The 25,577-nt window shown below is 44.7% G+C and overlaps 1 protein-coding gene across 1 annotated transcript in view; it reads left to right on the top strand.

Annotated features, from left to right (window-relative positions):
• Window positions 1-478: 478 nt before the first annotated feature.
• The window catches only part of MTCL1 (microtubule crosslinking factor 1), a 165,448-nt gene continuing 140,349 nt past the window's right edge, over window positions 479-25,577 (top strand). Inside the window, exons 1-3 of the mRNA XM_054986068.1 lie at window positions 479-595; window positions 20,301-20,525; window positions 23,521-23,679. Of these exons, the coding sequence (XP_054842043.1) occupies window positions 20,328-20,525; window positions 23,521-23,679 (357 nt within the window). The 5' untranslated portion in view covers window positions 479-595; window positions 20,301-20,327. The remainder of the gene's footprint in view (window positions 596-20,300; window positions 20,526-23,520; window positions 23,680-25,577) is intronic.

The following is a 25,577-nucleotide window of genomic DNA, read 5'->3' as shown; positions in this document are numbered from 1 at the left end:
GGCAGGAGGCAAGGCCAGCGGGAGGCAGCCCGGCGGCGAGCCGGGCCATCCTCCGGGCAAAGGCCGGAAGGCGAAGCGATGCGCCCCCTTGGCCCAGCCGGGCTCTCTGGCCCCGGCCGCCGCGCTGGGCGCTGGCCCCGCCGCCAGGATCAGCCACACCGACAGCAGCTCCGACCTCTCCGACTGCCCCTCCGAGGCGCTTTCCGATGAGCAGAGGCTGGCCCAAGCCGCCAGCAGCGACGCCGAATCTGGCACCGGCTCCAGCGACCGGGAACGGGAGCCGCCGCCTCTCCCGCCGGGGCCAGGCGGCGGCCCCCAGCACGCTCTGCCCTCCTCGGACGCAGCGAGCAAAGGGCCGGCAGCGCCACCTGTCTCGCCGACCCTCGTGGGAACTAGAGCGGAGCAGCCGCAAGGCGACGAGGCGGCCTCGGGGAGAGCCCTGGAGAAAGCGGCAGCCAAAAGCGCCCCGCCTGCAGGGAGCGCCAGGCCGGCAGGCAGAGCCCCGCCGGAGCCCCCCTGCGAGAGGCAGCTGGTGGATGAGGAAGAGCTGCTGAGGGAGATAGAAGAGCTGCGCTCCGAAAACGATTACCTCAAGGTAAAGGGCTGGGAGGCGGGAGAGGGAGGCGTCTGGGCCTGAGGGCAGCTGGCGCCTCCCCTGCAAGGCTGGAGAGAGTCGCTGGGAAAACTTCTCAGATCTCAGTGGCAGCTTCCCCCCCCGGCCCCCGCCGCCCGCCCCCTGCCGCTGTGCCAGCTGTTGGGAGGCTGTTGCAGACTCCCGAAAATGAACGTGCTGCTTTTGCCCATGGCCGCCTCTTGGGGCGAGGGCTGGAAAGTTTCTTCCCACTTTAAGACCTGCGAGGGATGGGCGATGCCTGGTGTGCTGGTATAGGGGTGGCAAGTTACTCGTGGGAGAGAAGGCACACACGTGCCCGCACGATCCTATCATCTCTTCAGAACAGAGAGTGGGAGCTGGTGGTCCCAAAAGGTCTTTTCCAAAAACACGTTCACAGTCCTGGAAAATTATTTCATTTTTCTGAACTGACAGGCTTTTTTTTACAGTGCAGCCCTAAGAACCCTGGGAATAGTGGAAATAAAAAAGATTCCAATTTCTTACATTCAGGTGGAAAAGTTTCTTTGGAATGCCTCCTTTGTGTTATGCAGATTCATAGAGGGGGAAGAAAGCACTTGAATTCCACAGGAGTGACAAATAGTGCCCTTTATGAAGATATTTGTGCGAGGAAATGGTTGATAGGGGAGATACCACTTATATAAGTGGCTTCACTTATATGTGTATGAAACTGATGGAAGCTGTTAGCAGTGGGTACTTGGATATTGTGGAAGAATGGGTTAGATATGGCAAATATCCTCTGCCTCTCCAAACACTCTTCTGATGGGTATTTTGAATGATTATATGATACTTTTGCGTAGTTTGATCTTTGGCCCACTTTGAAGCCTTGTCAAAACAGGGGTTAAATCTTTCACAAAATATTGAGAACACAGTTTTGAAGTTTAAAAATTGAGAAGAGTTTATTTTAGTAGAAAGCAGATGGGAATGACTTGGCTAGCCAAGTCCTATGCATGTTTATTCAGAGGAAAACTCTGCTCAGTGGGACTTGCTCTCAGGTGCACATAGGATGAAAGCCTGAGCCAATGTTTCAGTGCAGGCATAATTTATAATTATTTTTTGAATATTTTATTGAGGTTGGTGAGGGGCAATTTAATATACTGATGGATTATTGTTTTAATTATAAGCCACTTTGAAGTTTCTTATGTTGTGGACATAAAGAAATATTAAACAATTGCATCTTTTTAATGTCGAATTTGGCTGTTTACCAAAAGCTTCTTAGTCCTGTATTGGCACTTGGGTCCCATTCCTAACAATTTACTTAGAAGTAAGCCCTATCAGCTTAGGTGGAACTTAAATTTGACCTTCTCTATGCAGTTCAAAGAACTCCCACAAAGCAGCATTGTAAATATGGCAGATAAGGCACGAATGTGTATAATCTTATGCAGGCTGAACAGTTGCCACACCAGTATAGTAAAAAGTCTTTAAAGACAAAGGAAAGCTTGATTCCTGGAGAATATTTGAAGTGTCTGTTATGATTTTTGTGGCTGCTGCTGAATAAAATCCTCTGCTCATTTTTCACTATTAATTAATAAAGATAAAGTTTAAGTAATTAATAGTGAAAAGATTTAATTAATTAAAAGCATAAAATTGATATATGCAGAATAATAAAAGGTACTGTGAGTTATTGTGAACAGAAAAGAGATAAGTTGCAACAGCTGATATGGATACTCTAAAATACTATTTGTCCATGAGAAGCATGGCAAGTGAAAGATGACACATGAATAACTAAAGGCCTTTCTGAATATGATGAATGGCAGGCAGCAAGTAAATCATAAGAAAAACATCCATTACTAAATTTCTGCAATTGTTGAAAGCACAGAAGCCGTACTAGAATGGAGCTGACAATCCTCTGTGGGCATGATCAGTTAAAGTATAAGCCTCGACTGCATTTGAACCTTTGTACAATATTTCAAGTTCCTTTTTAATAGTAACAGTGCAATATATCTTATCCACACCTGATTGGGAAGTGAGGAATAGCTGTTCAGGAGTTTGCATGTATATACATACATCCCGTTTAAAAAGCATGCTAGATACCTGCAGATCAAATAGTTACATTTTAAAAGAATTCAAAGAATTTAAAAACTTGATGTATTTGTGTGTATACACAAGTGTAGCCTAACATTTATGTTTTTGCCACTTTTCTTTTGTAATTAAAAAAGTTAGGTGAGTGTTCTTAGAATGGAAATGGACTGTGAAGGAGTATCCTAATGATAATAATTTAAAATAGGAAATTTTAAAAGGTTCATAAATTACTGTGGAAATGTGGGAAGAGAGTTTGTGTTGCATCACAATGTGACCACCACATCACAAACAATTTCTAATAGTTAACAGGATCATGCAAGCAGCACATATATCTGAGAGAGATGTATAGCATTTTCCCAGACATAAATATTTTATCCTGAGTGCTGGCAAAGTGGGATAATACTCTGCAATAGCACTCAGCTTTCAATGAAGACACACAATGGCTATGAATAATAAATGGGAACCAAAAAGTTTTTATTGCACAAAACCTGATTGTGTGGGAAGGCCCTTGGAGACATGTGGGAAGAACTTCAGGGGTAAGAAACAGAATGGGAGAAGATTTACAGTACAATCTTTAGTAGAGTTACTCCAGTAACTCTACTAAACTCTGCAAATGCTAGACTAGGTTTAGTTACTATTGCAGCTATATACCTAATTGTATTCTGGATGCCGGCATGTTTAACTTTCTGCCTTATGAGCTATGTACCTGAAAGCTGTCCTGAGATACAAAGTGTGATGATTCTGCTCTCAGGCAAGACTAGGCAGACAACAGGTGTTTAAACTTCCCTTAAGCTGCATATACGGGCACTGCTTTCATCTTTGTGACAAATGAGCTGTCACCACATTCTGAGTGTGTGGCACAAGAAATTCCATACACTCTGCACCATCAGCAGCATTCAGTAGGAATTTGGCAATTTCAATGCAGTTCTTAGGATTTGTACAGTGTTTCCAAGTGTTCAAAGCACTTCACATCCTTTACCTTATAATCTGTACATAAAGCATATAAAGTAGGCCAGTATTATTCCCATGTTGCAGATGGAATGTGGAGTGACTTGCCTACTGGCACTTAATAAGTTCATGCCACAGATGAGTCTCAATCTGGGGACTTCTTTATTCATAGTTGTATCTAGCTACTACACCGTGCCAACTTTTGAGTAGGAAATGCATAGCGACGTATGCTGCAGATAAATGTTTGTGCTTCATGTAAAGAAACAAGCTGTTTCAGATGTATTTTTATACACATACAGACTCATGCACATCCTATCCCACTCCTTTATGGATATTTACTTGGAAATGAAACTCACTGAATTAAGACTTACTACCAGTAAGTGTGTATAGGGTTGCACAGAAAGTATTGCGCCTGCTCCTCAATGACCACTCACCCCTCTACTGATACAATAATCTTTTAAAGCTCTCTCTCCAGTCATCCCTTTCTCCACCCATGAAATTTTAGTTTCCAGTAGATAGGGTTGTCAGCTCCAGGTTGGGAAATTCCTGGAGGCTTTGGGGATGGAGCCTGGAGAAGGTGGAGTTGAGGTTGGGCGGCGGCTCAGTGGAGTATAATGCCATACAGTCCTCCTTCCAAAGCAGCCATTTTCTCCCGCGGGTCTGATCTCTGTCATCTGGAACTCAGTTGTAATTCCAGGAGATCTCTAGCTGCCACCTGGAAGCTGGCAAGCCTATTGGTAGAGGAGCCTATATTCAGTTCTGCCGATGAGCCAGAACCTCAAACCCAGATGAGGGAAACCTGGCTGTGATTACTCAGAATAAAACGCACTCTCCACAAACTTAGAGACATTGTTATACATGTTCCAGGACTGCTCTGGTTTCAAAAGAAATTCCAGGGCCAAGTGATCCCTGGCTCAAATTAAACCGGCCCCTTACCAGCGTTCCATGAATACTGTCTTCTTCCCAAACCAGTTGCAAAGTAGAAAAATACCTGTTGGGCAATAATATCTCACCATGCAAAACAGATTTAAACTACCCCCATTGCGGCTGTTGTGTGAAGGAGGTAGAGGGTTGTAGGAGGCAGAGGGCTGCCAACAAAGATGCTGAATAACACAAAGCAAATGCTACTGCTCAGCACTTATGGCTTGTTCTGAATTAAAACTAAACTGTAGCAGGACATATGGCTTAGTAAGACTCTGCTCCCTATAGTATTTACTTTTGTGGCGTTGATAGGAAGAAAATATGGCAGGAAAGAGCAACAAATAGGAATAAGGAGAAAACCACTCTATTTTGGCTTGCTTGGTTAAAGGGAGCTCCCTCTCCAAATCTGAAGTGGGAAAAAAGATGTCCTATACCAAAACCCATGTTTAGTTTAATATGTTAAGCAGGCCAGTAAAAGCAAGAACAACTATGACAAAAATTTTACTGGTACTACACTAGCTTCAAATCCATATATCAATTCACTGTTTGAATTGCTACTAGATTGATTTCATATGCTGGAAGTTTTACTAGATTTGCATTTACCAGATAATTGTTTGGCACAGCAGTGAGGCCACATTCAGAAAGATCTATAAATAAATGAAACCACAGACCCTGTACCATTTGACTCGCCTTATGGATATAATGCTTAGAATATAAGATTAAAAGAAGCTTCAAGTAAATATTTTTTACTTGCTTCCCCATTATTTTGCCAACAGAAGGTGGCTATTAGAATGAGGCGAAAAAATTGTTTGACTGTAGGTGTACCTTGAAGGGGGGAGGGAGATTCTTCTAATAGCAAGAATAGGAGCTGAGGTCATTATTTATTGAGGTGGCACAGCACAGTGTCCCTGGGAGTCAGTCTGATGGGCGCATTGCAAGATTGTAAGAGCTTAGTTCCAGTCTAGAGACTAGGGGTATGCAGCAAAAAATAAAACAAAAACAAAAAGATATGATTCAGATCTGGATATCAGTAATACCATAAATATTTAATATTCTTGATCTTCAGTTCAGATTCTTTATTGGGATTTGGTTTTATTAGAGAATCCTGAATATATTTGGCCATTATTCCCTATGGGGGAAACTATCCGGGGGGCTAGGGGTGCATTTTCCAAGCAAACCCCACCAAATTTGCAAGGAATCTAGCCGTTACTGTCCACCAACTCTCCCCACCCCAAGGGTCCAATTCTAGGGGGCTCCTGAACAAGCTGCCCCCAGTCATTCTCCATTGTTTCCTATGGGGAAAAATATTGCAAGGCTTTCCAGGGCAAATAAACCAAAAGCCAGTCTTAATGCAAGTCCAACTCCCAGTGCAAGCTGAACCAGCAAAGCCCAATAGAACCAAACTAAAGCAAGGGAACCAACCAAACAAACAAACCAGGGACAAAACAGAATAGAACCAACAGGTTTATGACATTCATTTCTCCCATTTAGATTAAGTCTTAGTGTATATAATACAGAATCAAACTGTAGCAAGGGAATCCCACCAGAACCAAACTGAAGCATGGGAACCAACATCAAACCAGAGAACCCTGATGTACAGTAAATATTGATGGGTGACAGGCATATAAATGCAAATGTGAATGCATTTTCTAACATTTTGTGATAGGAATGACAAATTGAGGAGCCTTAAGGAGTTTTCAGGAAGGTCATCAGAGCAGAATGGGTGTGTGCATGAGTGTATGTATAGGATTTTGATTTGCCTCCAACCTGGGCTGTTTCCAGATGGCTTACCTGCACCCGGAACGTCGTGCCACGTTGCGGGGAAAACGCGAAATATCGCGTTTTCTCGCGAGAGTTTTGCGCAACGTTCTCATCAGGGCTTTTTTTCTGGGAAAAGAGGTAGTGGAACTCAGTGGGTCGCCCTCGGAGAAAATGGTCACATGGCTGGTGGCCCCGCCCCCTGATCTCCAGACAGAGGGGAGCTTAGATTGCCCTCCGTGCCGCTGCGTTTTCCCTGCAACGTAGCGCGACGTTCCGGGTGCAGGTAAGCCATCTGGAAACGGCCCTACTCATGTTCATTTGAAGGTATGCATAGAAATTACACTTATACAGCAGTATGCACATAAGATTCTCTCTACATAATCAGAAACCCTGTAAAATCAGTGATCCAGGACACAGGGAAAGAGTTTTACTTGTGTACTACAGTTTTGTGTATGCAGTTTTATACATATCTTCAAATGAATTTGCACAGGTTTGGGAGTAGAGTCTGCTGAGTGGGATTCCATTCTTCCTGATGTGCATTCATTCTACCTTGTGATCTGGAAAGGGTATCTTGCAAAAAGGAAGCATTGGGCCATTGGCATCCTCAGACATCAATGTGATACCAGATCCTTTTGCAAAACAGAAAGTTGTAGTGGGAAGATTCATTCTCATCAGGGCTTTTTTTCTGGGAAAAGAAGTGGTGGAACTCAGTGGGTTGCCCTCGGAGAAAATGATCACATGGCTGGTGGCCCCGCCCCCTGATCTCCAGACAGAGGGGAGTTTAGATTGCTCTCCGCACCGCTGGAGCGGTGGGGAAGGCAATCTAAGCTCCCCTCTGTCTGGAGATCAGGGGGCGGGGCCACCAGCCATGTGACCATTTTCAAGAGGTTCCAGAACTCCATTCCACTGCGTTCCTGCTGGAAAAAAGCCCTGATTCTCATTCTCCAGTACCATGTCTGTACAGATTGTATAGCTTACATTAGTCTCAGATGCCTCAACTCAAAATCTATTCACAATGAAAATCAAGTTCAGGCAAGAACTTTCTACACAATAATATTGTGCCATGTTGAAAACTCCTCTGTTTATTGTAGTGTATATTTTAGGCTCCCCTCAGAACAAGAACAACCAGGTTGCTGGGATGAATTTTTTGTCTGCTTATTTTAAAGATATATCAGGGGGTTAGCAAAGCTTATTGTTTATCGGGGAGCCCTTGTTTTACACCTAATTGTATTTTTCACGGAGAAAAAAAAGATTTCATCTAACCTTAGTTATCAAAATAATGTGAATCATGTGCAAACACCAGAATAGTCAGCTGCTAGAATGAAAGATCAGTTTGGTAAACAATGGCTATGGGTCCATGTGTCTTGTTAGCCACAGCTGTGGCTCTGCTGGACCATGGCATTGTCCAGGGGAAGAGTTGATTGTTTGTATAATGCAACGAACAGCGTTTTCCATCTGTAGCTCTCAATGCATCATATTAATTATTGTTGGACAGATAATTACTCCAACTGTTTAAAACTGTGCACAATTTGGAAACATATTGACATTGTAAAAACCCTGTTTGTTTATATTAAAATACATAGTATTACAGAATGCTTCATTATGTATAAATAGTGTTAGAGAATAAAAAAATGTTTCTAGCCATAATATGTCTGTCTGTTGAGAATATCAGTCTGTATAGTTTAATTTAGGATTTTCCAAATGTAGTTAAATCATTAGAAAGATTTACACCAAAGATGTCAAATGTATGCCCATGGGCCATATCAGGCCTATGAGCAACTGGGGTAAAAAGCTGGAGCCTGCTCTGGCATGCCTCACCCAGCTAGGCTCCATCTAGGCTAGAAAAGCCTCGTGCCTGCTGGGAGCCCAGTCCGCAGGCCCCTCAGTGGCAGCCCTGTTACCAGAACTGCTCTTTATTATAATGGGGAATTAGCTGTAGCAGTCTGTAACTTAAAATTAGCGCGGATCTTAACCTATGTCTACGGAGGTCCCGATCCCAGACACTCAAGTGAAAAAGAGGCAGACTACAAATAAGGTTCCAAACACGTGTATTTAGTGTGGCGTAAGCCTAAACTTGCACAAGCATACAAAGAACATACAAGACCTAAGAAATACAGAGTAGGAAATGTAGAGACTTTCGCATTAGCAGGTTCCCAACGATGATAAGGGAAATACTCACAATCCTGGAGCGAAGCAGAGACACAGCAGCGAGGGTGGCCCAATGCCAGCACTGGGACCACAGACGGACAGCGAGGGGTTCTGGATAGGATGGCACGCGCACCATGCGGTCTGAGAGACCAGCTTAAATACCCCAAAACGTACCCTGGGGCTGGTGCTGTACTTGGTGGTTCTCACAGTTTAAAACAAAGGTTCTAATGGGCTACTGAATGGCTTGGATGGGCCACTTTAGTAATCAGATTGTGATAAGTGACACCTCAGGAAGAGGGGACAAAAGAGGGAGGGGGAAATCCAAGTGGGCTGAAAGGATGTTCCAGCGGACAGGGCTTGTCCTGATGTCATCAGCTCTGGAATGCGGAGGTTTCTTTGAGATGCATTCTCTAAGTGCTTGGGATGGTCGGCACTTAGTTCCTTCTCCGGGGCGGCTCCTAAGATATGCAGAGCGGGGCGAGGTACTCTCGCTGCGGACGTGGTGTGCCCGCTTCGCCGAAATGGCTTCCCAAAGCAGTCTTCTTCCCAGGGTCTTCTGGCTGCCTGAGAACATGGACGCCGGCTGGGCATAGCTGGGGCTGGATAGCAGGCTGCCCGGTAGCGAGGGCAAGCTCGGTGACCGGCCCGCGGGAGGCTCCAGGCGGGAACTGACCAGGGAGCGCCTAGCCAGGCTCGCTGGAGGTTTCCCCGGCAGGCGCCCGGCTGCTAGCAGCGGCTTGGGCCCATATGAGGCAGGCTTCCATGGAGGCAGGGGGAACAACACTTTAAAACACAGTCCAAAGCAGGGAACAGGCACGGTCCGTGGCAGATGGCAGTGCAGGCACGGGGCACACTTGTAACACAGTTCAAACATACACTAGGAAGTCCAGATACAAGTCAGGGCAGGGCTGCCCAGAAATAGAGTCCTTTGTGCAGTTATCCAAACATGGAGTCAGGGAACTGCACAGTCTATTGCAGCAGCAAGGTAATTGACGCGCAGGCAGGAAACTGACACGTGTATTAACACACACACACGTGCAAAGCAATCTTTGTGCAGCAGTGAAACAGTAATGCAGGAAACTTTAACACAGTTCATGGCAGGCCTTAAAGCAGGGGAGGGGGCCTACTTGGCAACAATTCCCCCCCTCGGGGACTCCGGGACGTCAGGCACGGCGGTCCCCGAACTTGACTTCAAAGGCGAGGTGGTCGGCAATGTCCGGTGGTCGAGCTTCGAGCGAAGGAGGAGTGGGAAGGGAAGGAGGGGGAGGCGTCACTCAAAAATTTAGTTTGGAGAACCACCTAACCGAATAAGTGCAATTTAGATCAGCCAATGGGCTGCAGGTCTCTGGGTTCACACCAGGGGGTGTGCTAGGTGCTACAGTCAACAAAGACAGCAATTCATAGGCAGCAATGAGCAATTCATGCATATAAATAGCAATAATTCATATTTGTGTACATTGATCAATTCATGGATGAAGGTAATTCATACGTAATTCATGGTGGATTAAAAGCACTAAAAACCAGGAGCAATTCATATACATGGATTAATTCATAAGCATAGGATTTAAAAGCAAAGACAATTCATGGTTCGATTCATGAATGTAGGAATTCATACAGGATAAAAGTGAAATGTGCAAGCAAGGCATAGACCACTTCATCGAGGGTAGAACAATTCATGGGTGATTAAAACCATAAATACATAAATATATAGGATTAAAAACAATAATTCGGGGAGTTAAAACCAATTCATAGATAAAAGCAGCAGTAGTAAAAGCAAGTGCGTGGAAACAATTCATGAGGGGTAAGCGGCGGAAGGGCTCATAGGGGGTCAGAAAAATAAACTTCGCAATTAAAAAGGCTAACTCATGCAGCCAGATTAAAACCAAATTCATAGAGTCTAAAATCAGGAATAAAATAACCTTTAAAAGAGACTGCTCAGGAGAAGTCCCGGATAAAACCCAATTCATAAAATAATAGATAGACTAGAATTACCTCGGCGGAGGGAGTCAGGTTAAAAAGGCAATTCATAAGGTTAAAATCAAATTCATAAGGATAAAGTTAATAGTTAATAGGGGGTGGGTCCTTCTCTCCGCCCCTTCTCTCTCTGCTCTTGGGAACACTCAGCCCCAGGCTGGGTCAGCTCTTCCCTTTGGAAGTTGCTTCCACGTGGGAGGGGAATGGGAGAGATCTTGGGCACCAGCAAAGGTGGCCTTGAATCAGTTCTTATAAGCTGTTCTCCCCCACTCCAAGCCGGCTGCCCCTTCCCTACTTACCTGTAGCTGCCTCCTCCCCCTTCTTCCCTCCTGGCTCTGGTAATGCAGGAAATGGCTTTGGAGAATTAGTCACACCCCATGGAGAGCTCAGCGAAGACTGGTGGCTGCTAAATATAGTGTGGGATGTGTGTATTGAAAATCCCACCTCCTTCCAGGGGAGGACCATCCCCTTTGAGGAGGGGAACCGGCAATAGGGGGGAAGTTTAGTTCTGGGAGTTGGAGGGAGAAAAGCTGCTGGATCTCTCTCCTGCCTCCAGCATGCAAATTTTGAAAGACTGTCAAAAACAGGCAAGCCAGTGAGCCAGACAAGGGTGGGGGCCTCTGAGCAGGGGCAGTGAACGGTCCCCCCAACCAGCACTATGCACTGCTTGGGACTGGAACAGCCTGGTCTAGACAGCTTTTTCCTAGGGGTACTACTTGCTTGGAAAAGCCAGAGATTCTGTCCTGTGAATCTCTCCAATTTGTTGGAGAGAGTGTGAGAGAAAATGTACTGTACTCTTCTTCTCTGGTTTGCTTTTTGAACACTGCAGGAGCCTGGAGGGTGCCTGCCCCAAGGACCCACAATCAGGGCCGGTGCCACTGGTGAGGCGGTGAGGCGGGTGCCCCGGGGCTGGAGGGGGTGCCGGGGGCGGAGGCGCATGTTCCGTGCTGCCGCCGGCCAGCCCCGCAACGCTGTTGCTGCCGCCGCACGCCCCCGGGCAGGCGCAGCAGCCACGGTCCTGAGATGACAGGTGGCCCGGGTGGCGTGCGACGCGCAGGTGGCCTCTGCGCGCCGCCCCAGCTACCCGCCACGGCACTGCGTGATGACATCATCATGTGATGATGTCATCATGCAGTCAGGGGCGCGCGCGCAGTGTGCGCGCACGCAAGGCTAGCCTCTGGCAACAGAAACCCTAGTGCCGGGGCTGCCCACAATGGATCTGTGGCAGAAGAGAGGCTTGAGGCCTGCTCCACGGAGAGTATTCAGGCCTGCTTTGGGCAGAGAGGTTGCTATGGACCACTTGTTACCCAATGGTTGTCAAGAGAGGAGCATTTGGCTGCATTGAGGGGAGTGGGTCATGAGGGCTGAGGGGATGGAAGTGCTGCGAAGAGCCACCTCCCTCTCTCCCAACAGCAGCTACTCATTTGGCAAATATCGGATGGTTGCTGATGTTCCTCATGGGTCCCCTTCCCATTAGTGGCTGCACTGGGCAGGATTCTAGGAGCTGGTGCCAGAAGTTGGGAGGGGAGGGGGCTTAATGGGGCATTCCTGGGCAGAAACAGTGGGGATGGCCCCAAGGGCAAGGATGATCTGCAGTGGCTGGATCATAAACTTTTCTTTGTCCAGGCTCCTCCTATGTACCTCCACAGGGTAATCTGTGGGGCAAAGCAGGGTTATCTGTGGGGCAAGGTCCTAAACACACACACACAAACACACACACACACCATGAAGTTGCAGTGCAGCTGAGCTTGCCTTCAGGTCCTGTATGCAGAAAAGATGTCTGCTTGTGTGCTCTCCCCTGTCAACATCATTTTGTTTGGAAAATGCCAGTAACCCCTCCCCCCTCTTGAAGCCAGAATCTTTGCACAGCAGCTTCTCCAGCCTTGCTATGAAGACCCCCACAAAGAAGAGGTGGTCTGTTCCATTGCTCAGGGAGTAAGGATGCCCCCCTCAACATCTATATCCTACCTGCAGAGGACAGCAGAAAAACAAATTGGGATCACAGTTGTGACAACTCACCTCACAGGGCTGGGGCATGTAGCACCATGGTCCTCAGCATGGCAGGAGGTGCCACAGACCCCCAGCAGGGGTGAACCCTGGGGGCAGCCTCAGGCCTCCCAGCTTGGGCAGAGGCTGAATGGCATCACCACGCCCATGCGGTCAAGTTGGAAGGAAACGGGAATGTGCCAGGAGAGGTGGCAGGATGTCAGCGGAGGAGCAGAGACCAGCTGGGGAGGTTTAAAAGGGAGAGGCCAAGAGGAGGTGGTGGTGAAGAGAAAGTCAGAACATGAGCAAGGTCTGAGACAAGAGCAGGATAGCAGAAGGATGGAAGAAGGGGAAGGCGAATGGGCTCTGTCAAAAGCTAAGGGCTGGCAACCACCCAGCAGGGGCTCAGCTCCCTGGGGGGACCAAAGCTTGCAAGAGAGCTCAGAGCTACTTGGCCAGCCAGTGTAGCCTCAGCCATGCCACCAAGGGTCAGAGGTGTAGGAGGAACAACCTAGGCCCCACCAATCCCTGTACTCACACAGAAGATGCTCAAGAGAATCCAACCACTGCAAAGCACATCCTGGTTGGTGGAGGGAACATACCCGAGTAAGGCTGGGGATGAGAAGTCAGAGACACTAGCAACCTATGATCAAACGTCCTGCCCCTGAAGCCTAGGAAAAACCATCACAACTGTGGGGGCTTGTCTAGAATCTCTGGGAAGCCCCACTTGGAAGAAATAAGAAAGAATGATGACCCCAGGACAGAAGGTGGCGGCGGCCGTATCGACTTTGGACAGGATGCACTTTGGGGAGTGTCTGGCCAATGCCCAGGGGGAACTAATTCAGTGGCTCATGGATCAGCAGTGGGCCATCCAAGACTGCTGGATGCAAGACTTGGCCTGGGCCATGACTGCAGGGCGACCCGCCGGTGGACCAACAGACAGACGGGCAGTGGAGGGATGTTCTACAGATGGAAGATGGTACCTTTGGATGATGTGGAGGCCTACTTAGGGGTGTTTGAGAGGATAGCTATGGTGGTGACCTGACTGAAGGTACAATGGGCCACCATGCTCGGCCCATTCTTGATGGGGCCAGTCCTACTTACCTACCAGGCCCTGAATGTCAGGGACACGGGGGACTGTGACAAGGTAAAGAAGGCTATCGTCCAAAACCTGCATGTTACTACCGAAATCATGGGGCAGCCAGCAGAACAAGGGGGATCAGCCAACTCTCAGTCTGGGGGCGCCAGGGGCTGTGACCTGGAACACACCAGTGATCCCTCTTAGGCAGTTGGTGGACCTGCATCCAGCGAGGGTGTTGGTGTTGGCGCAAGCCCATGACGGGGCTTGGAGTGGGTATTTAGGAAGGAAGAAAACCTTTGAGCGGGTCCTGCAGAAGTTCTTTTAGCCCACCGTAGCTGTTGATGTTGGACAGCACTGCCAAGCAAAGCCCATGCTGCCAACTGCTTCCACCAGGCAACCCACCCCCATGCTTCTGCAATACATAGAAGACGAGCATCTAGATGTAAGCCCATTTCATAGTGGATGTTATTCTGAAGTTATTCTCAATAGATCTTCCTCAGACGTTATCATCCTCTTGTTTGCAATTCAACATTTACATAGGAAGCAAGCCAGTCCAATAGCCTTTCCTTAATCAGGTACAAAGCCGACTGCTTTAATTAGCCAGCAAAATGCTCACAAGCAGGTAGAGCCACAATCCCCAGGCCTCCTTCACTGCCTCCAGAAGGGCATCTGTGTGTGTGGGGGGGGGTGGCGGGGGTGGCAGCGGCGGCAGCAGCAGCAAACTCGTCTTCCTGATTTACTGTGGCATGCAATCATCTCTTGCCCGTGAAGGCTCCTGCTTCAAGAGACCAGAGCCATCAAAAATGCACCCTTTTCACAGCGATGGGAACTGAATCACAAACGCACACATCCACTGTGGCCTAAGCAACCTGCTCCCTGCTGCTGCCCCAACTACCCCATACCTGCACTGATCCACACAATTCAGACACAGTCCAGCAGGTACTTGAGTTTCCTTGGTGACCCAAACCACAAGCCACCTCCCCCAGAAGTCATATGCCTTCTCTGGTTAAGTTATGGAGCTGTGTCCTGAAATGCTTCTATGAACTATGAAGTGTATATATGGATAAGAAAAGGAAGGCTGTCCCTGAATTATGAGATAACGAATGGCTTCAAGCTCTTGATTTTATCGTGGATATTACTGAACACCTGAATTGTCTCAACACAAAAATGCAGAAGCAAAATAAAGTTGTGATAGAGTTTATGATAGTACTTGTGCCTTTGAGATGAAGCTTCAGCTTTTGGAAAAGCAGTTTCAAGAAAATAATTTGGCGTACATTCCCACTATGAAATCTCTGTCTAGTGATCATATATCGACAGAAAAGTACAGAAGAAACACTTCTGAACTCAAAAAAGAATTCCAAGGAAGATTTTTTGCCTTCAGAAACCTACACGGAGATTTTGGAATTTTCCATAATCCATCTTCTGTGGATGTCCATGAGATTCCAGAGGAGCTCCAGATGGAGATAATTGATCAGCAGCGTGATGCTGTGCCCAAGGATAAACCTTCTGAAGTTGGCATTGACAAATTTTACCAATGTTTGGGTCTGAATTACCCCCAACTTAAGGCTTTTGCTTCTAAAATTCGATCTATGTTTGGGAAAATGTACATCTGTGAACAGCGGTTTTCTGTAATGAATGTCAATAAATCAAAAGTACGTTCTCAGTTTACAGAGACTTACCTGAATAGCTTACTCAAAATTGCTAAAGACTTTTACTCCACATATATTGATGCAATAGTTCAGAGCAAGAGATGTCAGTCATCAAAGACTGTTAAATAAAGGAAATACTATGTGTTAATGTTTTGAGTGAAAAATAATTTCATTAATTGGGTTTACTTGTGTGTCCTTTATAACGTTTATTTCTCTGGCTCCTGGCATTAAATGTTATGGTACACATGGCCTGGCCTGACAAAGTGACATTTATGTCAGATCCAGCCCTCATAACAAATTAGTTTGGCACCCCTAGTTTACTGTGCTGATTGTTGAGTAGTCAAATGGTTCAGAGTCAAATATGTGATACTGTTTTTTAAAAGTTCTTCTCTGGTTCATCAGCATTTAGACTATCCTCTTGACGTCATTTAAGTAGCAGGAATGAATAGCATCTGCAGTGAAATAGAATTTTACATTTTAATAAAGTTGCACTTGGGCATTTTAAAGTCTTTTGAAGTACAAACCAAGCTCATCTTGAGGAACAAAACTTTTCTGCTGCAGTGCCCCCTCACCACCCAACCCTGTCTCTGAGTTCAGGAAACTCCAAAGAACTGAGCTAGGCATGAAGAAGAGAAACATCTATAGAAAAGCAAAAGCGTTTTTCTATAGATTAAACTCAAGATGTGTATCAAAAATAGTTAGGACCAAGTATGAAAGAGAAGAGCAAATGGGTATGGTTTACTAGGCTCACAGGAACCTTATTCTGGGTTGTAAACACATTTCTATGCTATGCTCACTCTTCTCTCAGTTTGTATGAGCTAATCCTTGCAAGATTAAACTCATAATTTGGATTTACTTAGTTTCTTGGGGTAAGATGTTTTGGAGGGCTTGGTGTCATAGATACCACACTCCATAAAGCTTGTTTGTAAGTGGGAAAATGTTGCGAATGACAGCATTTCCAAACATAGATCTCCAAAGTTAGAACTCTGCTGTAAGAATGTAAATACAAGTGACCTGTTTTCACTTTCTGTTTGTTTGCAGTGATGCTGAGCAACCACATGTACCTATTGCCAAAGTGAATAATTCCTCCTGTATTTAAAGGTCTACTGTAGTAGTCCAAATTTATCACCACTGATTTAGCATTAAATCTGTGTTTTATTTGCTTGTAAGTGGGAGTCATCAGGCATTACTTTCTTGACTGTCAGTCAAGAACTATAGTAATGGAAAGGACAATCTTTCCCCTTCTGCCACAAGTCTTATGATTGGAGTACATATACAACCTATTCTTTCAGATTTCCAGAATGTGGAGTGTCAAGTGTAGATAAAGGGAATGTAAAGGGTTAGAGTTCCTGGCTCCAGCCTCTTTGGGGCTCAGCTTTTATGGGAATAAACATGCGGACAAACACAGATAAGAAGTTTGGAAGTGTCCATAAATAAAGACCAGAGGGTGTATTAGAGAATTGACACTCTCAGAAGATGAGACCCAGGGCTGTAAGTTATGACATTTTCAACAAATTGAGATAGAAGGATACCATTCCATATTCATATCTGGCTGATAGCTGTTACTCTATCCACCATATGCCCTTTCAAAGTATACGTTTCAGTGTTGTCTATTTCTGGTCAAACAGATAAATGTGCCTCCTGTTAGGAATAGGGTGTGTGTTACAAGGAACCTTCCTGTGCTGAGTTTTATAGAACTGTATGTGAAATTTAGGGTTAGATTAAGATTTCTGCAAGTTCTTTGTGAGACTTCTCTAAAAACAGAGAGGTCCCCCCCCCCCGGCAATCCAGCTAATCCATATTTTTCAGTTCTGCCATCCTTTTTCTGCCATGTCAAAGTTTATGAGAGCAAATAATATGATCAGGGCTTTTTTTCTGGGAAAAGTGGTGGTGGAATTCTCTATTACCACATGTGCGCGCGCGAAGCATATGCACGCTCCTGGATGATGGCGTCACTTCCGGATGTGACATCACTCCTGGAAGTGACACCGCTTCCTGGAACCCAGCACAATGCATTACGACAAGATAAATGTTAGTAAGCTTGGGAAATCACACTATTATGAGAAAGGGTTTTTTTTTTCTATATCCTCTACAAAAAGTGAAATCTCCCATTCCCTTTCTATTCCCAAACATTTCATTTCTTTGGAATCATATTTTAAAATATGCAAGAAGGAGGGAGCCTTTAGAAATCCAAAACCCATCTCACAAATCTAAATTCTAACAGATTCCCTCTGCCAGCGTAGAAAAAAAAATCCAAAATTCTTTCTCCAAATTCCACAGAGTCTGAAATTCCTAATCTAATGAATATTGAATTTTCAAATTTTCAGGGAGGGTTTTGCTTTACTGAAGCAATTCAAAATTAGATACTCAACTTTAGGTGCATTAAATTTATACTTAGTTTAAAATTGCTTTTTTTTGTTGCCTGCCAACTCTACCTTACCAATGGCTAAGCTGTTGTAACATTGTAAAATGCTCATAAATATTCCAATGTCTCAGACAACAATATTAATAAAAACTTCCTTAACACCAATATGTCCACTGCAATTTCAGTGATGTTAATCAGCTGAGGATGGGGAGAACCATTTGAGTAATAGATATTAAGACATAAGAGCACCTATATGCTGATTAATATTTTGATGAAAGCCTTCTGTGACTTGGACGCAGCTATTCATTCCTAGTATAAAACTGGAATAACCGTGACTGTTATTTTAACGAATACAAAAAACCATAACTGATATATTTAACTAACACAGAACAAATCTGCATTCAAAAGCTGTGGGAACCATAACAACAATGTTAACTTCAGTCAACGAAAGAATGAAAGCAACACACACACTTGCACAGCCCTACCCACCCCCCTGAAAAGAAAGCAGTATGAACTCAAAGCAGCACACATACACACACAGCCCCACCCCCCACCCACCCCGAATGAAAATAAAAGAGAATGAACTCAAAACAGGGCGCACATACACAGAAGCCCCTGAATGAAATGAAAGGAAAAGGAACTCAAAGCAGCTTAACCTCCTCTGGAAAGCCAGCCCCAACAGCTCTGCTTGCGTTCGTTCTCTCTCTCTCTCTCTCTCTCTCACACACACACACACACACACACACACACACACAAAGGATGAAAAGAAAGCAGAATGAACTCAAAGCAGCTTAGCCTCCTCTGGAGAGCCCGCGCTGGCCCCAGCTTGCTCTCTCTCTCTCTCTTTCACTTACAGAGGAATAAAAAGAAAACAGAATGAACTCAAAGCAGCCTAGCCTCCTCTGCAGAGCCCACGCCAGGGTCCTGCTCTCTCTCTCTCTCTTTCACTCACAGAGGAAAGCCCTGATTATGACTAATCTTTGTCTGTATATTAGATGAATGTGATGGTAAGGATATTTTCATTATATGTGCAAATTATATAATTGTATGTCATGTGACTGATTTGATGGAAAGTTTCCTTCTGATTTGGGGTGAGGTGGGGTGCCTCTCTTAGGTTCCAAAGTGCATCTTGCTGCAGAAACTGGCTACAAGTTTAACACTCCCTGCCACCACCCCCCACATGTATGTATGTGGTGGCACTGCATAGAAATCAATAGGAGCAATGTTATTTAGTCGAAATCAGCTTGAAATTTCAAATGCTGCGTTTATTATTAATTTTGAAGGTGCTTCTGTGTTTTCCTCCTTATTTGTGATTCAGTCTACAGACTGGAAAATGAATGTAATTTAGAAATATCCTTTCATTGGCAGAAGTCCAGTAATCTAACAGTGAAATCCTAAGTAGAGTTACTCCAGGATTTCACTGCAAACTGCTTGATTCTGCTGCATTAAAAATATGTTTTGCTTTAGCCAGAGGCTAATTAATTGCAAAACTGAAGACACAGCAGTCTTTGCTGGAAGTTTTTATGAGAGAGCAGCTCTTATTTCTGTTCTTCATTGCTCATTTTCTTTGTAAACATAATACTAAATTAATAATAGAAAAAATGCAATCCCATCCGGCAGGTTACTCACCTGTGCCTCAAGATCAAAGCCTTACATGTAAAAGTTTAGCTCAAGAGATTCAGTTATACACAGATTAGATTAATGGGAATGATAGGGTTTACAGAGTTTCTGCTCTAGAAGTAATGTTGTTTATTGTGTTTTAGTTTACTGTACAATAAAACTCAAGATCTGAATTCTTCAAAAGAATAATTAGCATAGTTTTGAGCTGGTGCAACTTGATTTATTTCCCTGCTTGTTTTGTTTTTGATACGTACAAGTAAATATGTTGCTGGAATAGAGAGCGGTTAAAACTGTGTATGAACTCCTCTCAGTCTTGACATGGATCGTTCTTTTTAGGAACAGTTATATTTACATTAAGAGGTTAATGTTGCAGAAATTCCCTAGAGTTAAAATATAATAATGACAGAATTGAATGCATAGACTTATTCTTCTGTTGACACAAAAAGTTTCTAAAACATCAGTTGATACAGAATGCTGCAGCCAGAATGTTGACTGGAGTGGATCATAGGGACCATATCACTCTTGTCTTGGCCCATCTACGCTGACTCCAGGCACAATTCAAGGTGCCAGTGTTGACTTTTAAAACAAATTATAGTTTAGAACCAACATACCTGAAGTACCAGCTACTTACTTATGAACCTACCTGACCAGTGCTGTTATCATCAGAGGCCCAGCTTTGAGTGCCCCCTCCCTTCTGAGATTAGGTGGCTTGTACCCCAGGAAAGGGCATTTTTGGCACCAGAACTCTGGACCTCGTTCCCCAAGGAGATTTGTCTGTCTCTTTCTGTTGCCATCTTCCACCAATGAGTAAAGACTTTTAAGTATTGTTTGGCAATATCACAGTGACCTCTCCTTCCTGTCCAATGTTTTAATTGTTTAAAGTGTTTTAATTGTTGTTTTTATGTCTTTGTACAGTTTTTTAGCTCTGGTTTTAATTGTTTTAATGATGTGTACCTGCTGCTGTTGTTTTGGTTAGTTTTAGTGGTTTAAAAATGTGACCTTATTGTGTATGCTTTAATTTGTTAGCTACCTTGGTGGCCCTTGTGAAGGCAGAAGGGTTGGATATAAATTTTGTTAAATAAAATATAAATAAATAAATGGAAATCACACAACAGCAGTGCATGGTGGATTACTTGCCTATGTATTGCAAGGGCAAGATCAACTGTTGGTGTCTAATACTGTTTTGGTTTTTTGCAGGATGAGCTGGATGAACTCCGGGCTGAAATGGAAGAGATGCGGGATAGCTACCTTGAAGAAGAGGTTTATCAGCTTCAGGAACTTCGACGAGAGCTGGATCGTGCAAACAAAAACTGTCGCATTTTGCAGTATCGTCTCAGGAAAGCAGAACAGAAAAGCTTGAAAGTGGCACAAACGGGTCAAGTGGATGGAGAGCTAATTAGAAGCTTAGAGCAAGATCTAAAGGTGGGTGAAGTATTGTGCTTAACAACCACCAATCTGCAGTGGAACCCTGTGCAGGCTCATAGGATTCCACAAGTGGGGACCCACAAAGAACGTGTGGGGAGGAAAATCCCATCCTATGCTGGTCCCTGCTTCCTCTTAGTTTTTCTGACCCCCACTGCCTCTTCCTGTTACCTTCCCTGCTTCCTCTACAGTGACTGTTTCATATGCTTGCCATGGTGGTGCTTCCTCCACCTCTCCCCTGCCTGGCTTGCCTGGTGGCATCATCTCTCTCACCTAGGGTTGCCAAAATCCAGCTGGGGACTGGAATTCTCCTGGAATTTCAGCTGTTCTCGAGACTACTAAGATAAATTGCATTGAAAACAATGGCAGCTTTGGAGGGTGGACTCTATGACATCACATCCCTGCTGAACTCCACCTGCTCCCCAGATCCCACCCTCCCCATTGCTCAGCCTGCAAATCTCCAGGAATTTTCCAGCCTGGGGTTATAACCCTAGTCTTTCCTGTGTTGCCTCCCTTCTTCCTTCCCAGCAGCCTCTACTCTCACTGCCTCACCCGGCTGCTTGCTTGCAGCACTGCTCATGCCTTCTCCTCTCCTTGGCTCACCTGTCACCCTTCCTGCCACCTCATCCTTTCCCCACCTCTTCTATCATTATTACTTGTGTTGGCAGCTCCTCCTAGTTACTGCAAGGCAGCAGTGCCTCCCTATTATTCTATCTGTTGTCGTCTGTTTATTTAAGGGTTGCTAAGAATTGCAAGATCTTGTATTTTACACCCTTGAAAGTTTGAATGATGTTTTAAAAAAGAAATCCTCTCAGCCTTTTTTTATTTCATATTATGGATCCTTCTTCCAACCTGGGGGTTCCCCTGACCTTTGTTCAGAATTACATATGAAGAGACGTTGTAGCCAACGGGAAGGATATAACAAGTGTTCTCTCAGTCTAGTTTATTTAAGTAACTAATATAACCCTGTGAGTTTTTCAAATGAGCATAAACATTTGGAGAGAAAACAGGTCCTGTGACTGAAGTCTGGCAAAGACAGCTTCTAAGGCTAGAAGAGGCTTTAGCTGGTTCACAGAAAACAGCACTGCTACTAGGTGAAGGTGGAACAGAGTTTGTTTTGAAGAACTGGTCTTCCTTACTCCTTAGTTTGCTCACAGCTGTAGGGCATTGCAGATGGCAGGAATCACATTTTATGTGGAGGCCTAAAAAGCTACCTGCCTGTAGAAAGTTAGCATGTGAGGAAGTTACTCAGACTTTCCCTTATATGCTAGCTTTTTACCAGCAGGGAGTTTTTGATGTGATGAAACATTTCCCATGTGCATTCTGACATGATACAATCCCTGAAGGATTCTGTCAGGAGCTTTTCTGTTCCTTTGAATTAGCTCTCTGTTTTCTTTAAGGAAGCAAGGATATGCTTTAAAGCACTGTTCTTATATACAAAATAAATTCATGTTCACTGTCTAAACAGGGTCACTGTGCAGTGTGTTGCCTGATGGCTGTGCTAGGGCCCACAAACACTCCCATGAGCAAAAGGATGCCACTGTGGGAAGCCTGTTTGACAGGCCCAGGTATCTCATTGGGCCCCCGCTAGTAATCGCCATCTCTGCCTTGAAATGACCCAGCAGGGGGATCTTAGTTTCAGGAAAAGGCTATCAGTGGTCTGTACCACAGGCAGGAAAACTACAGATCCCATTTAACTGGAACAAGGTTATACTTCCCTCGCCTTATGTAGGGGTTCCTTCCCAAGAGAAGGCTCAGATATTTGAAAGGCTTCTTTTTCTTTGATCTTCCAGCCTAGATTCCTTCCTTATGTCTTTGGGTAAGTTTCAGTTGGTTCTTGTGTTAGCAATCAGACCCCCTCCCCACACTACAAAGGCCTAAGGGGCCTAGACACTGCTTGGCCTTAGGCAGAGAGGATGTCAGCCAGTCTGGAGCCTGGAAAGTTTCCAAGCCATGAGTCATAGAGGGAATGACTGACTGACAGCCCTCCACACCCTGGACAGCAGCAGAGATAACAGGGCTTCTTGGGACAACTCCCTGCCTAATCTCATCAACACCTTCCTCCAGCTCCCCTCTCTCTCTTACCTATTCAGCACTATTCAGCACATCTGATAGCCTTCCCATCCAATACTTACCAGGTCATCAAGCAATGATAGTCATATGACACTTTCCCCAAGTTATTGTCCTACTTCCGGACAAACCGTTAAGCTATTTTATTTTTGGAGGTTAAGAGCGGCAAGACTCTAACCTGGAGAATCAGATTTGATTCTCCACTCCTCTGCTTGAAGTCAAATGGGTGACCTTGGGTCAGTCACAGCTTCTAAGAGCTCTCTCAGCCCCACTCACCTCACAGGGTGATTGTCGTGAGGATAATAATAATACACTTTGTAAAATGCTCTGAGTGGACGTTAAGTTATCCTGAAGAGCAGTATATAAATTGAATGTTGTTGTTATAATAGGTAGAGATTCCTAGTTACCCTCTCTCTGTGCATCTCCTTTAACACTAATTCCCCCAACAAATTAAGGAGACCTCCTATTTGGGAAACACTTGGAGTGCTCATTGCTGTTCTGTCTTCTCTCTCCTCTCCTGTATGGAGGCAGCTAGGCTCCATTTCTTTCCTGCCATTTGCTCTGTTTCCCAGTCATCCTAGTTGTCACCACTGGTTCCATTCCTGCATCTCCCCTGTTGTGAAGTGGACTGCCAGTGTCGATCACTAACCCACATTTTGGGGCTGTGGTCCCTTGGGGATTGCACCTCTCCCCTTAAGTTCTGTTCAGCATAGGTGGGCCTGTGTTAGGCAAGCCCTTTTGATGTCCCTCCTTCTCTTCCCCCTATGTCTGTGCCACCTCCTACTCTTTGGGTAGCAGCCCAGACCAAAAACTAGTGTGGCATCAAGGATGACTGCACCACAGTGCCTGACTAGACATTACATATTGAGAAGAAGAGCATTGTTAAAATTACTGTTTGTGTGTGTGTGTGTACTATATTAAATAGGTAGCCAAAGATGTATCTGTCAGGCTGCACCATGAATTGGAAAACATGGAAGAGAAGCGTGTTAAAGCAGAAGATGAGAATGAACTCCTTCGTCAACAAATCATTGAGGTGGAAATATCCAAGCAAGCGCTGCAGAATGAGCTGGATAGAATGAAAGAGGTAAGTGACAGCCTAAGATAACCAAATAACTAGCGAAAGCTGCTTAGAAAAAGAAGACCTGATAGCATTTTGAACAGAGCTCGTTAATATGCCTCTCCCTGATCCTCAGGCTAGAATAACCAGCACTGAAAAGCTCTGGTTTGAAATATGGGTTAGATCCAGGTGAGCCCTTCTGGATGTGGAAGACATCTTCCACTCACATAAGTACTAGCTTAGTCCTCATGCTAACTCGTTTTTTCAGGGAAAAATGAAACAAAATTCAAAAATGTATGTCTGCGTGCCCAAATGACTGAATAACAGAAACATATGATTGTTACAGAATCTGACAGTTACAGCACTTTGTGAATGTTTGCATAAGCGTTCCTGGAACTGTGCTTGCAGGTGTTTTCCTTTCTTTGGATCCAGTCCCTTTCCCTTCACTCTGTAGTGTCCACAATGTAGTATCTCCCTGTTTCTGATTCAGGCATTGTCTTGTTTAACAGTAGGCGACATGCCTGCTCCTGCATGTCAGATCTCTCCTCCTCTGACTGCTCAGCAGATGAATAGTGCTGCGGTGATGTGTACAACAGTTGTCTTTGCTAGATCAGAGCATATTTCCTTGCTGTACGTTTTTAGAAAGCTCTCTATTGTATCTAATTTTCCTACAGTGGGACTGAATACAGTGTGGGTGGTTTTAAACAGAGTTGTTAACTGAGACATGTTGGGCCAAGTCTCTGCTTAATTCTTCCTTGATATTGGAGGTGCTGATATTATGAACAAATAATACTTTGTGTTTAGGAAGAATATTAACATTGCACTTCAGGATAGAGAATATGTCTCTTTTATTTGCCTCATAAGTACTGTAGTTATCATTAAACGAGTAATGATGGGAAATATGATGATGGCTGCTTGACTTGATGAAAGAAGATGAAAACAGCACAGCTCCTCCCCTAACCCACCACATCTTTGGTCTTGTGCCAGCACAGAAAGTGTTGACAAACTATAGTCTTATAGTACTAAACTGGATTCACATGTAACATTTAAACATAATGATGTAAGGCATTTATCTTCTGAACTATGGTTGGATTTAGAGAGCTGGAGTAATTCTGTGTTTAATTTTTGAAACAATGCTTCTGAGGGAATAACAGGGTCAGTGTTTTTTGTTGGTCTATGTTGGTGCCTAAGAATAACATTTTAGTGACATTTTGATTTGACATACAGCAAGTGTTTTTCATCTGTGTTGCTGATCTATAGGAATACTTTTGTCACCTAGTTGCTTGGTGTTCTTCGCAAGAAAGACTGCCAAATTGTAGGTTATTTAGTGTTACAGAAAATCAAGCATTCCCTGAAGCATAATTTCTTTCCTATTCTCTTAATAACGAATCCTCAAAATTTGCTGTGAAAAAATGTGAGAGGAACATACATTAGTAAAGCCAAGCACCTATAAAAGCAATTACTAATAAGGCAATGTCTTTAAATGTTCTTATTACTGAAACATACAGATACTCTTAACATGATACTCAAAGGCATTTAACAAAGAGTGATTGTGGAGTAGCAGTCAGAGTGTTGGTCTAGGACTGATAATGTCCACTGGGTTACACTGAGTAAGTCACACTGTGTCTGTGAGTTTCTCTACATGAGACGCCTGAGTGTGTGTCTGTCAAGTGTCAGGAGACACAACGTTAGCCGGGAAATGTAGTTTTGAAAGAGAGAGCTGGCAGAGATCACTCCAGAGGGGACAGATTCTCTCACAGCCCTCCATTGCCTCTGGCATACCGGTCTATCTCCCTTTCTGGAGCTTTTGCCCTGCTGCCCTCGCTGCTTAAAACTTTGAATTAACTTAGCTTTGGCAGGGCAAAGTCTCCGGAAAGGGAGATGCCAGTGGCAGTGGAGGGCTGTGAGAGAATCCATCCCCTCCA

This window comes from Eublepharis macularius, chromosome 7, assembly GCF_028583425.1.
Source record: "Eublepharis macularius isolate TG4126 chromosome 7, MPM_Emac_v1.0, whole genome shotgun sequence".
NCBI lineage: Eukaryota > Metazoa > Chordata > Lepidosauria > Squamata > Eublepharidae > Eublepharis > Eublepharis macularius.
This window is presented reverse-complemented; position numbering and strand designations above follow the sequence as displayed.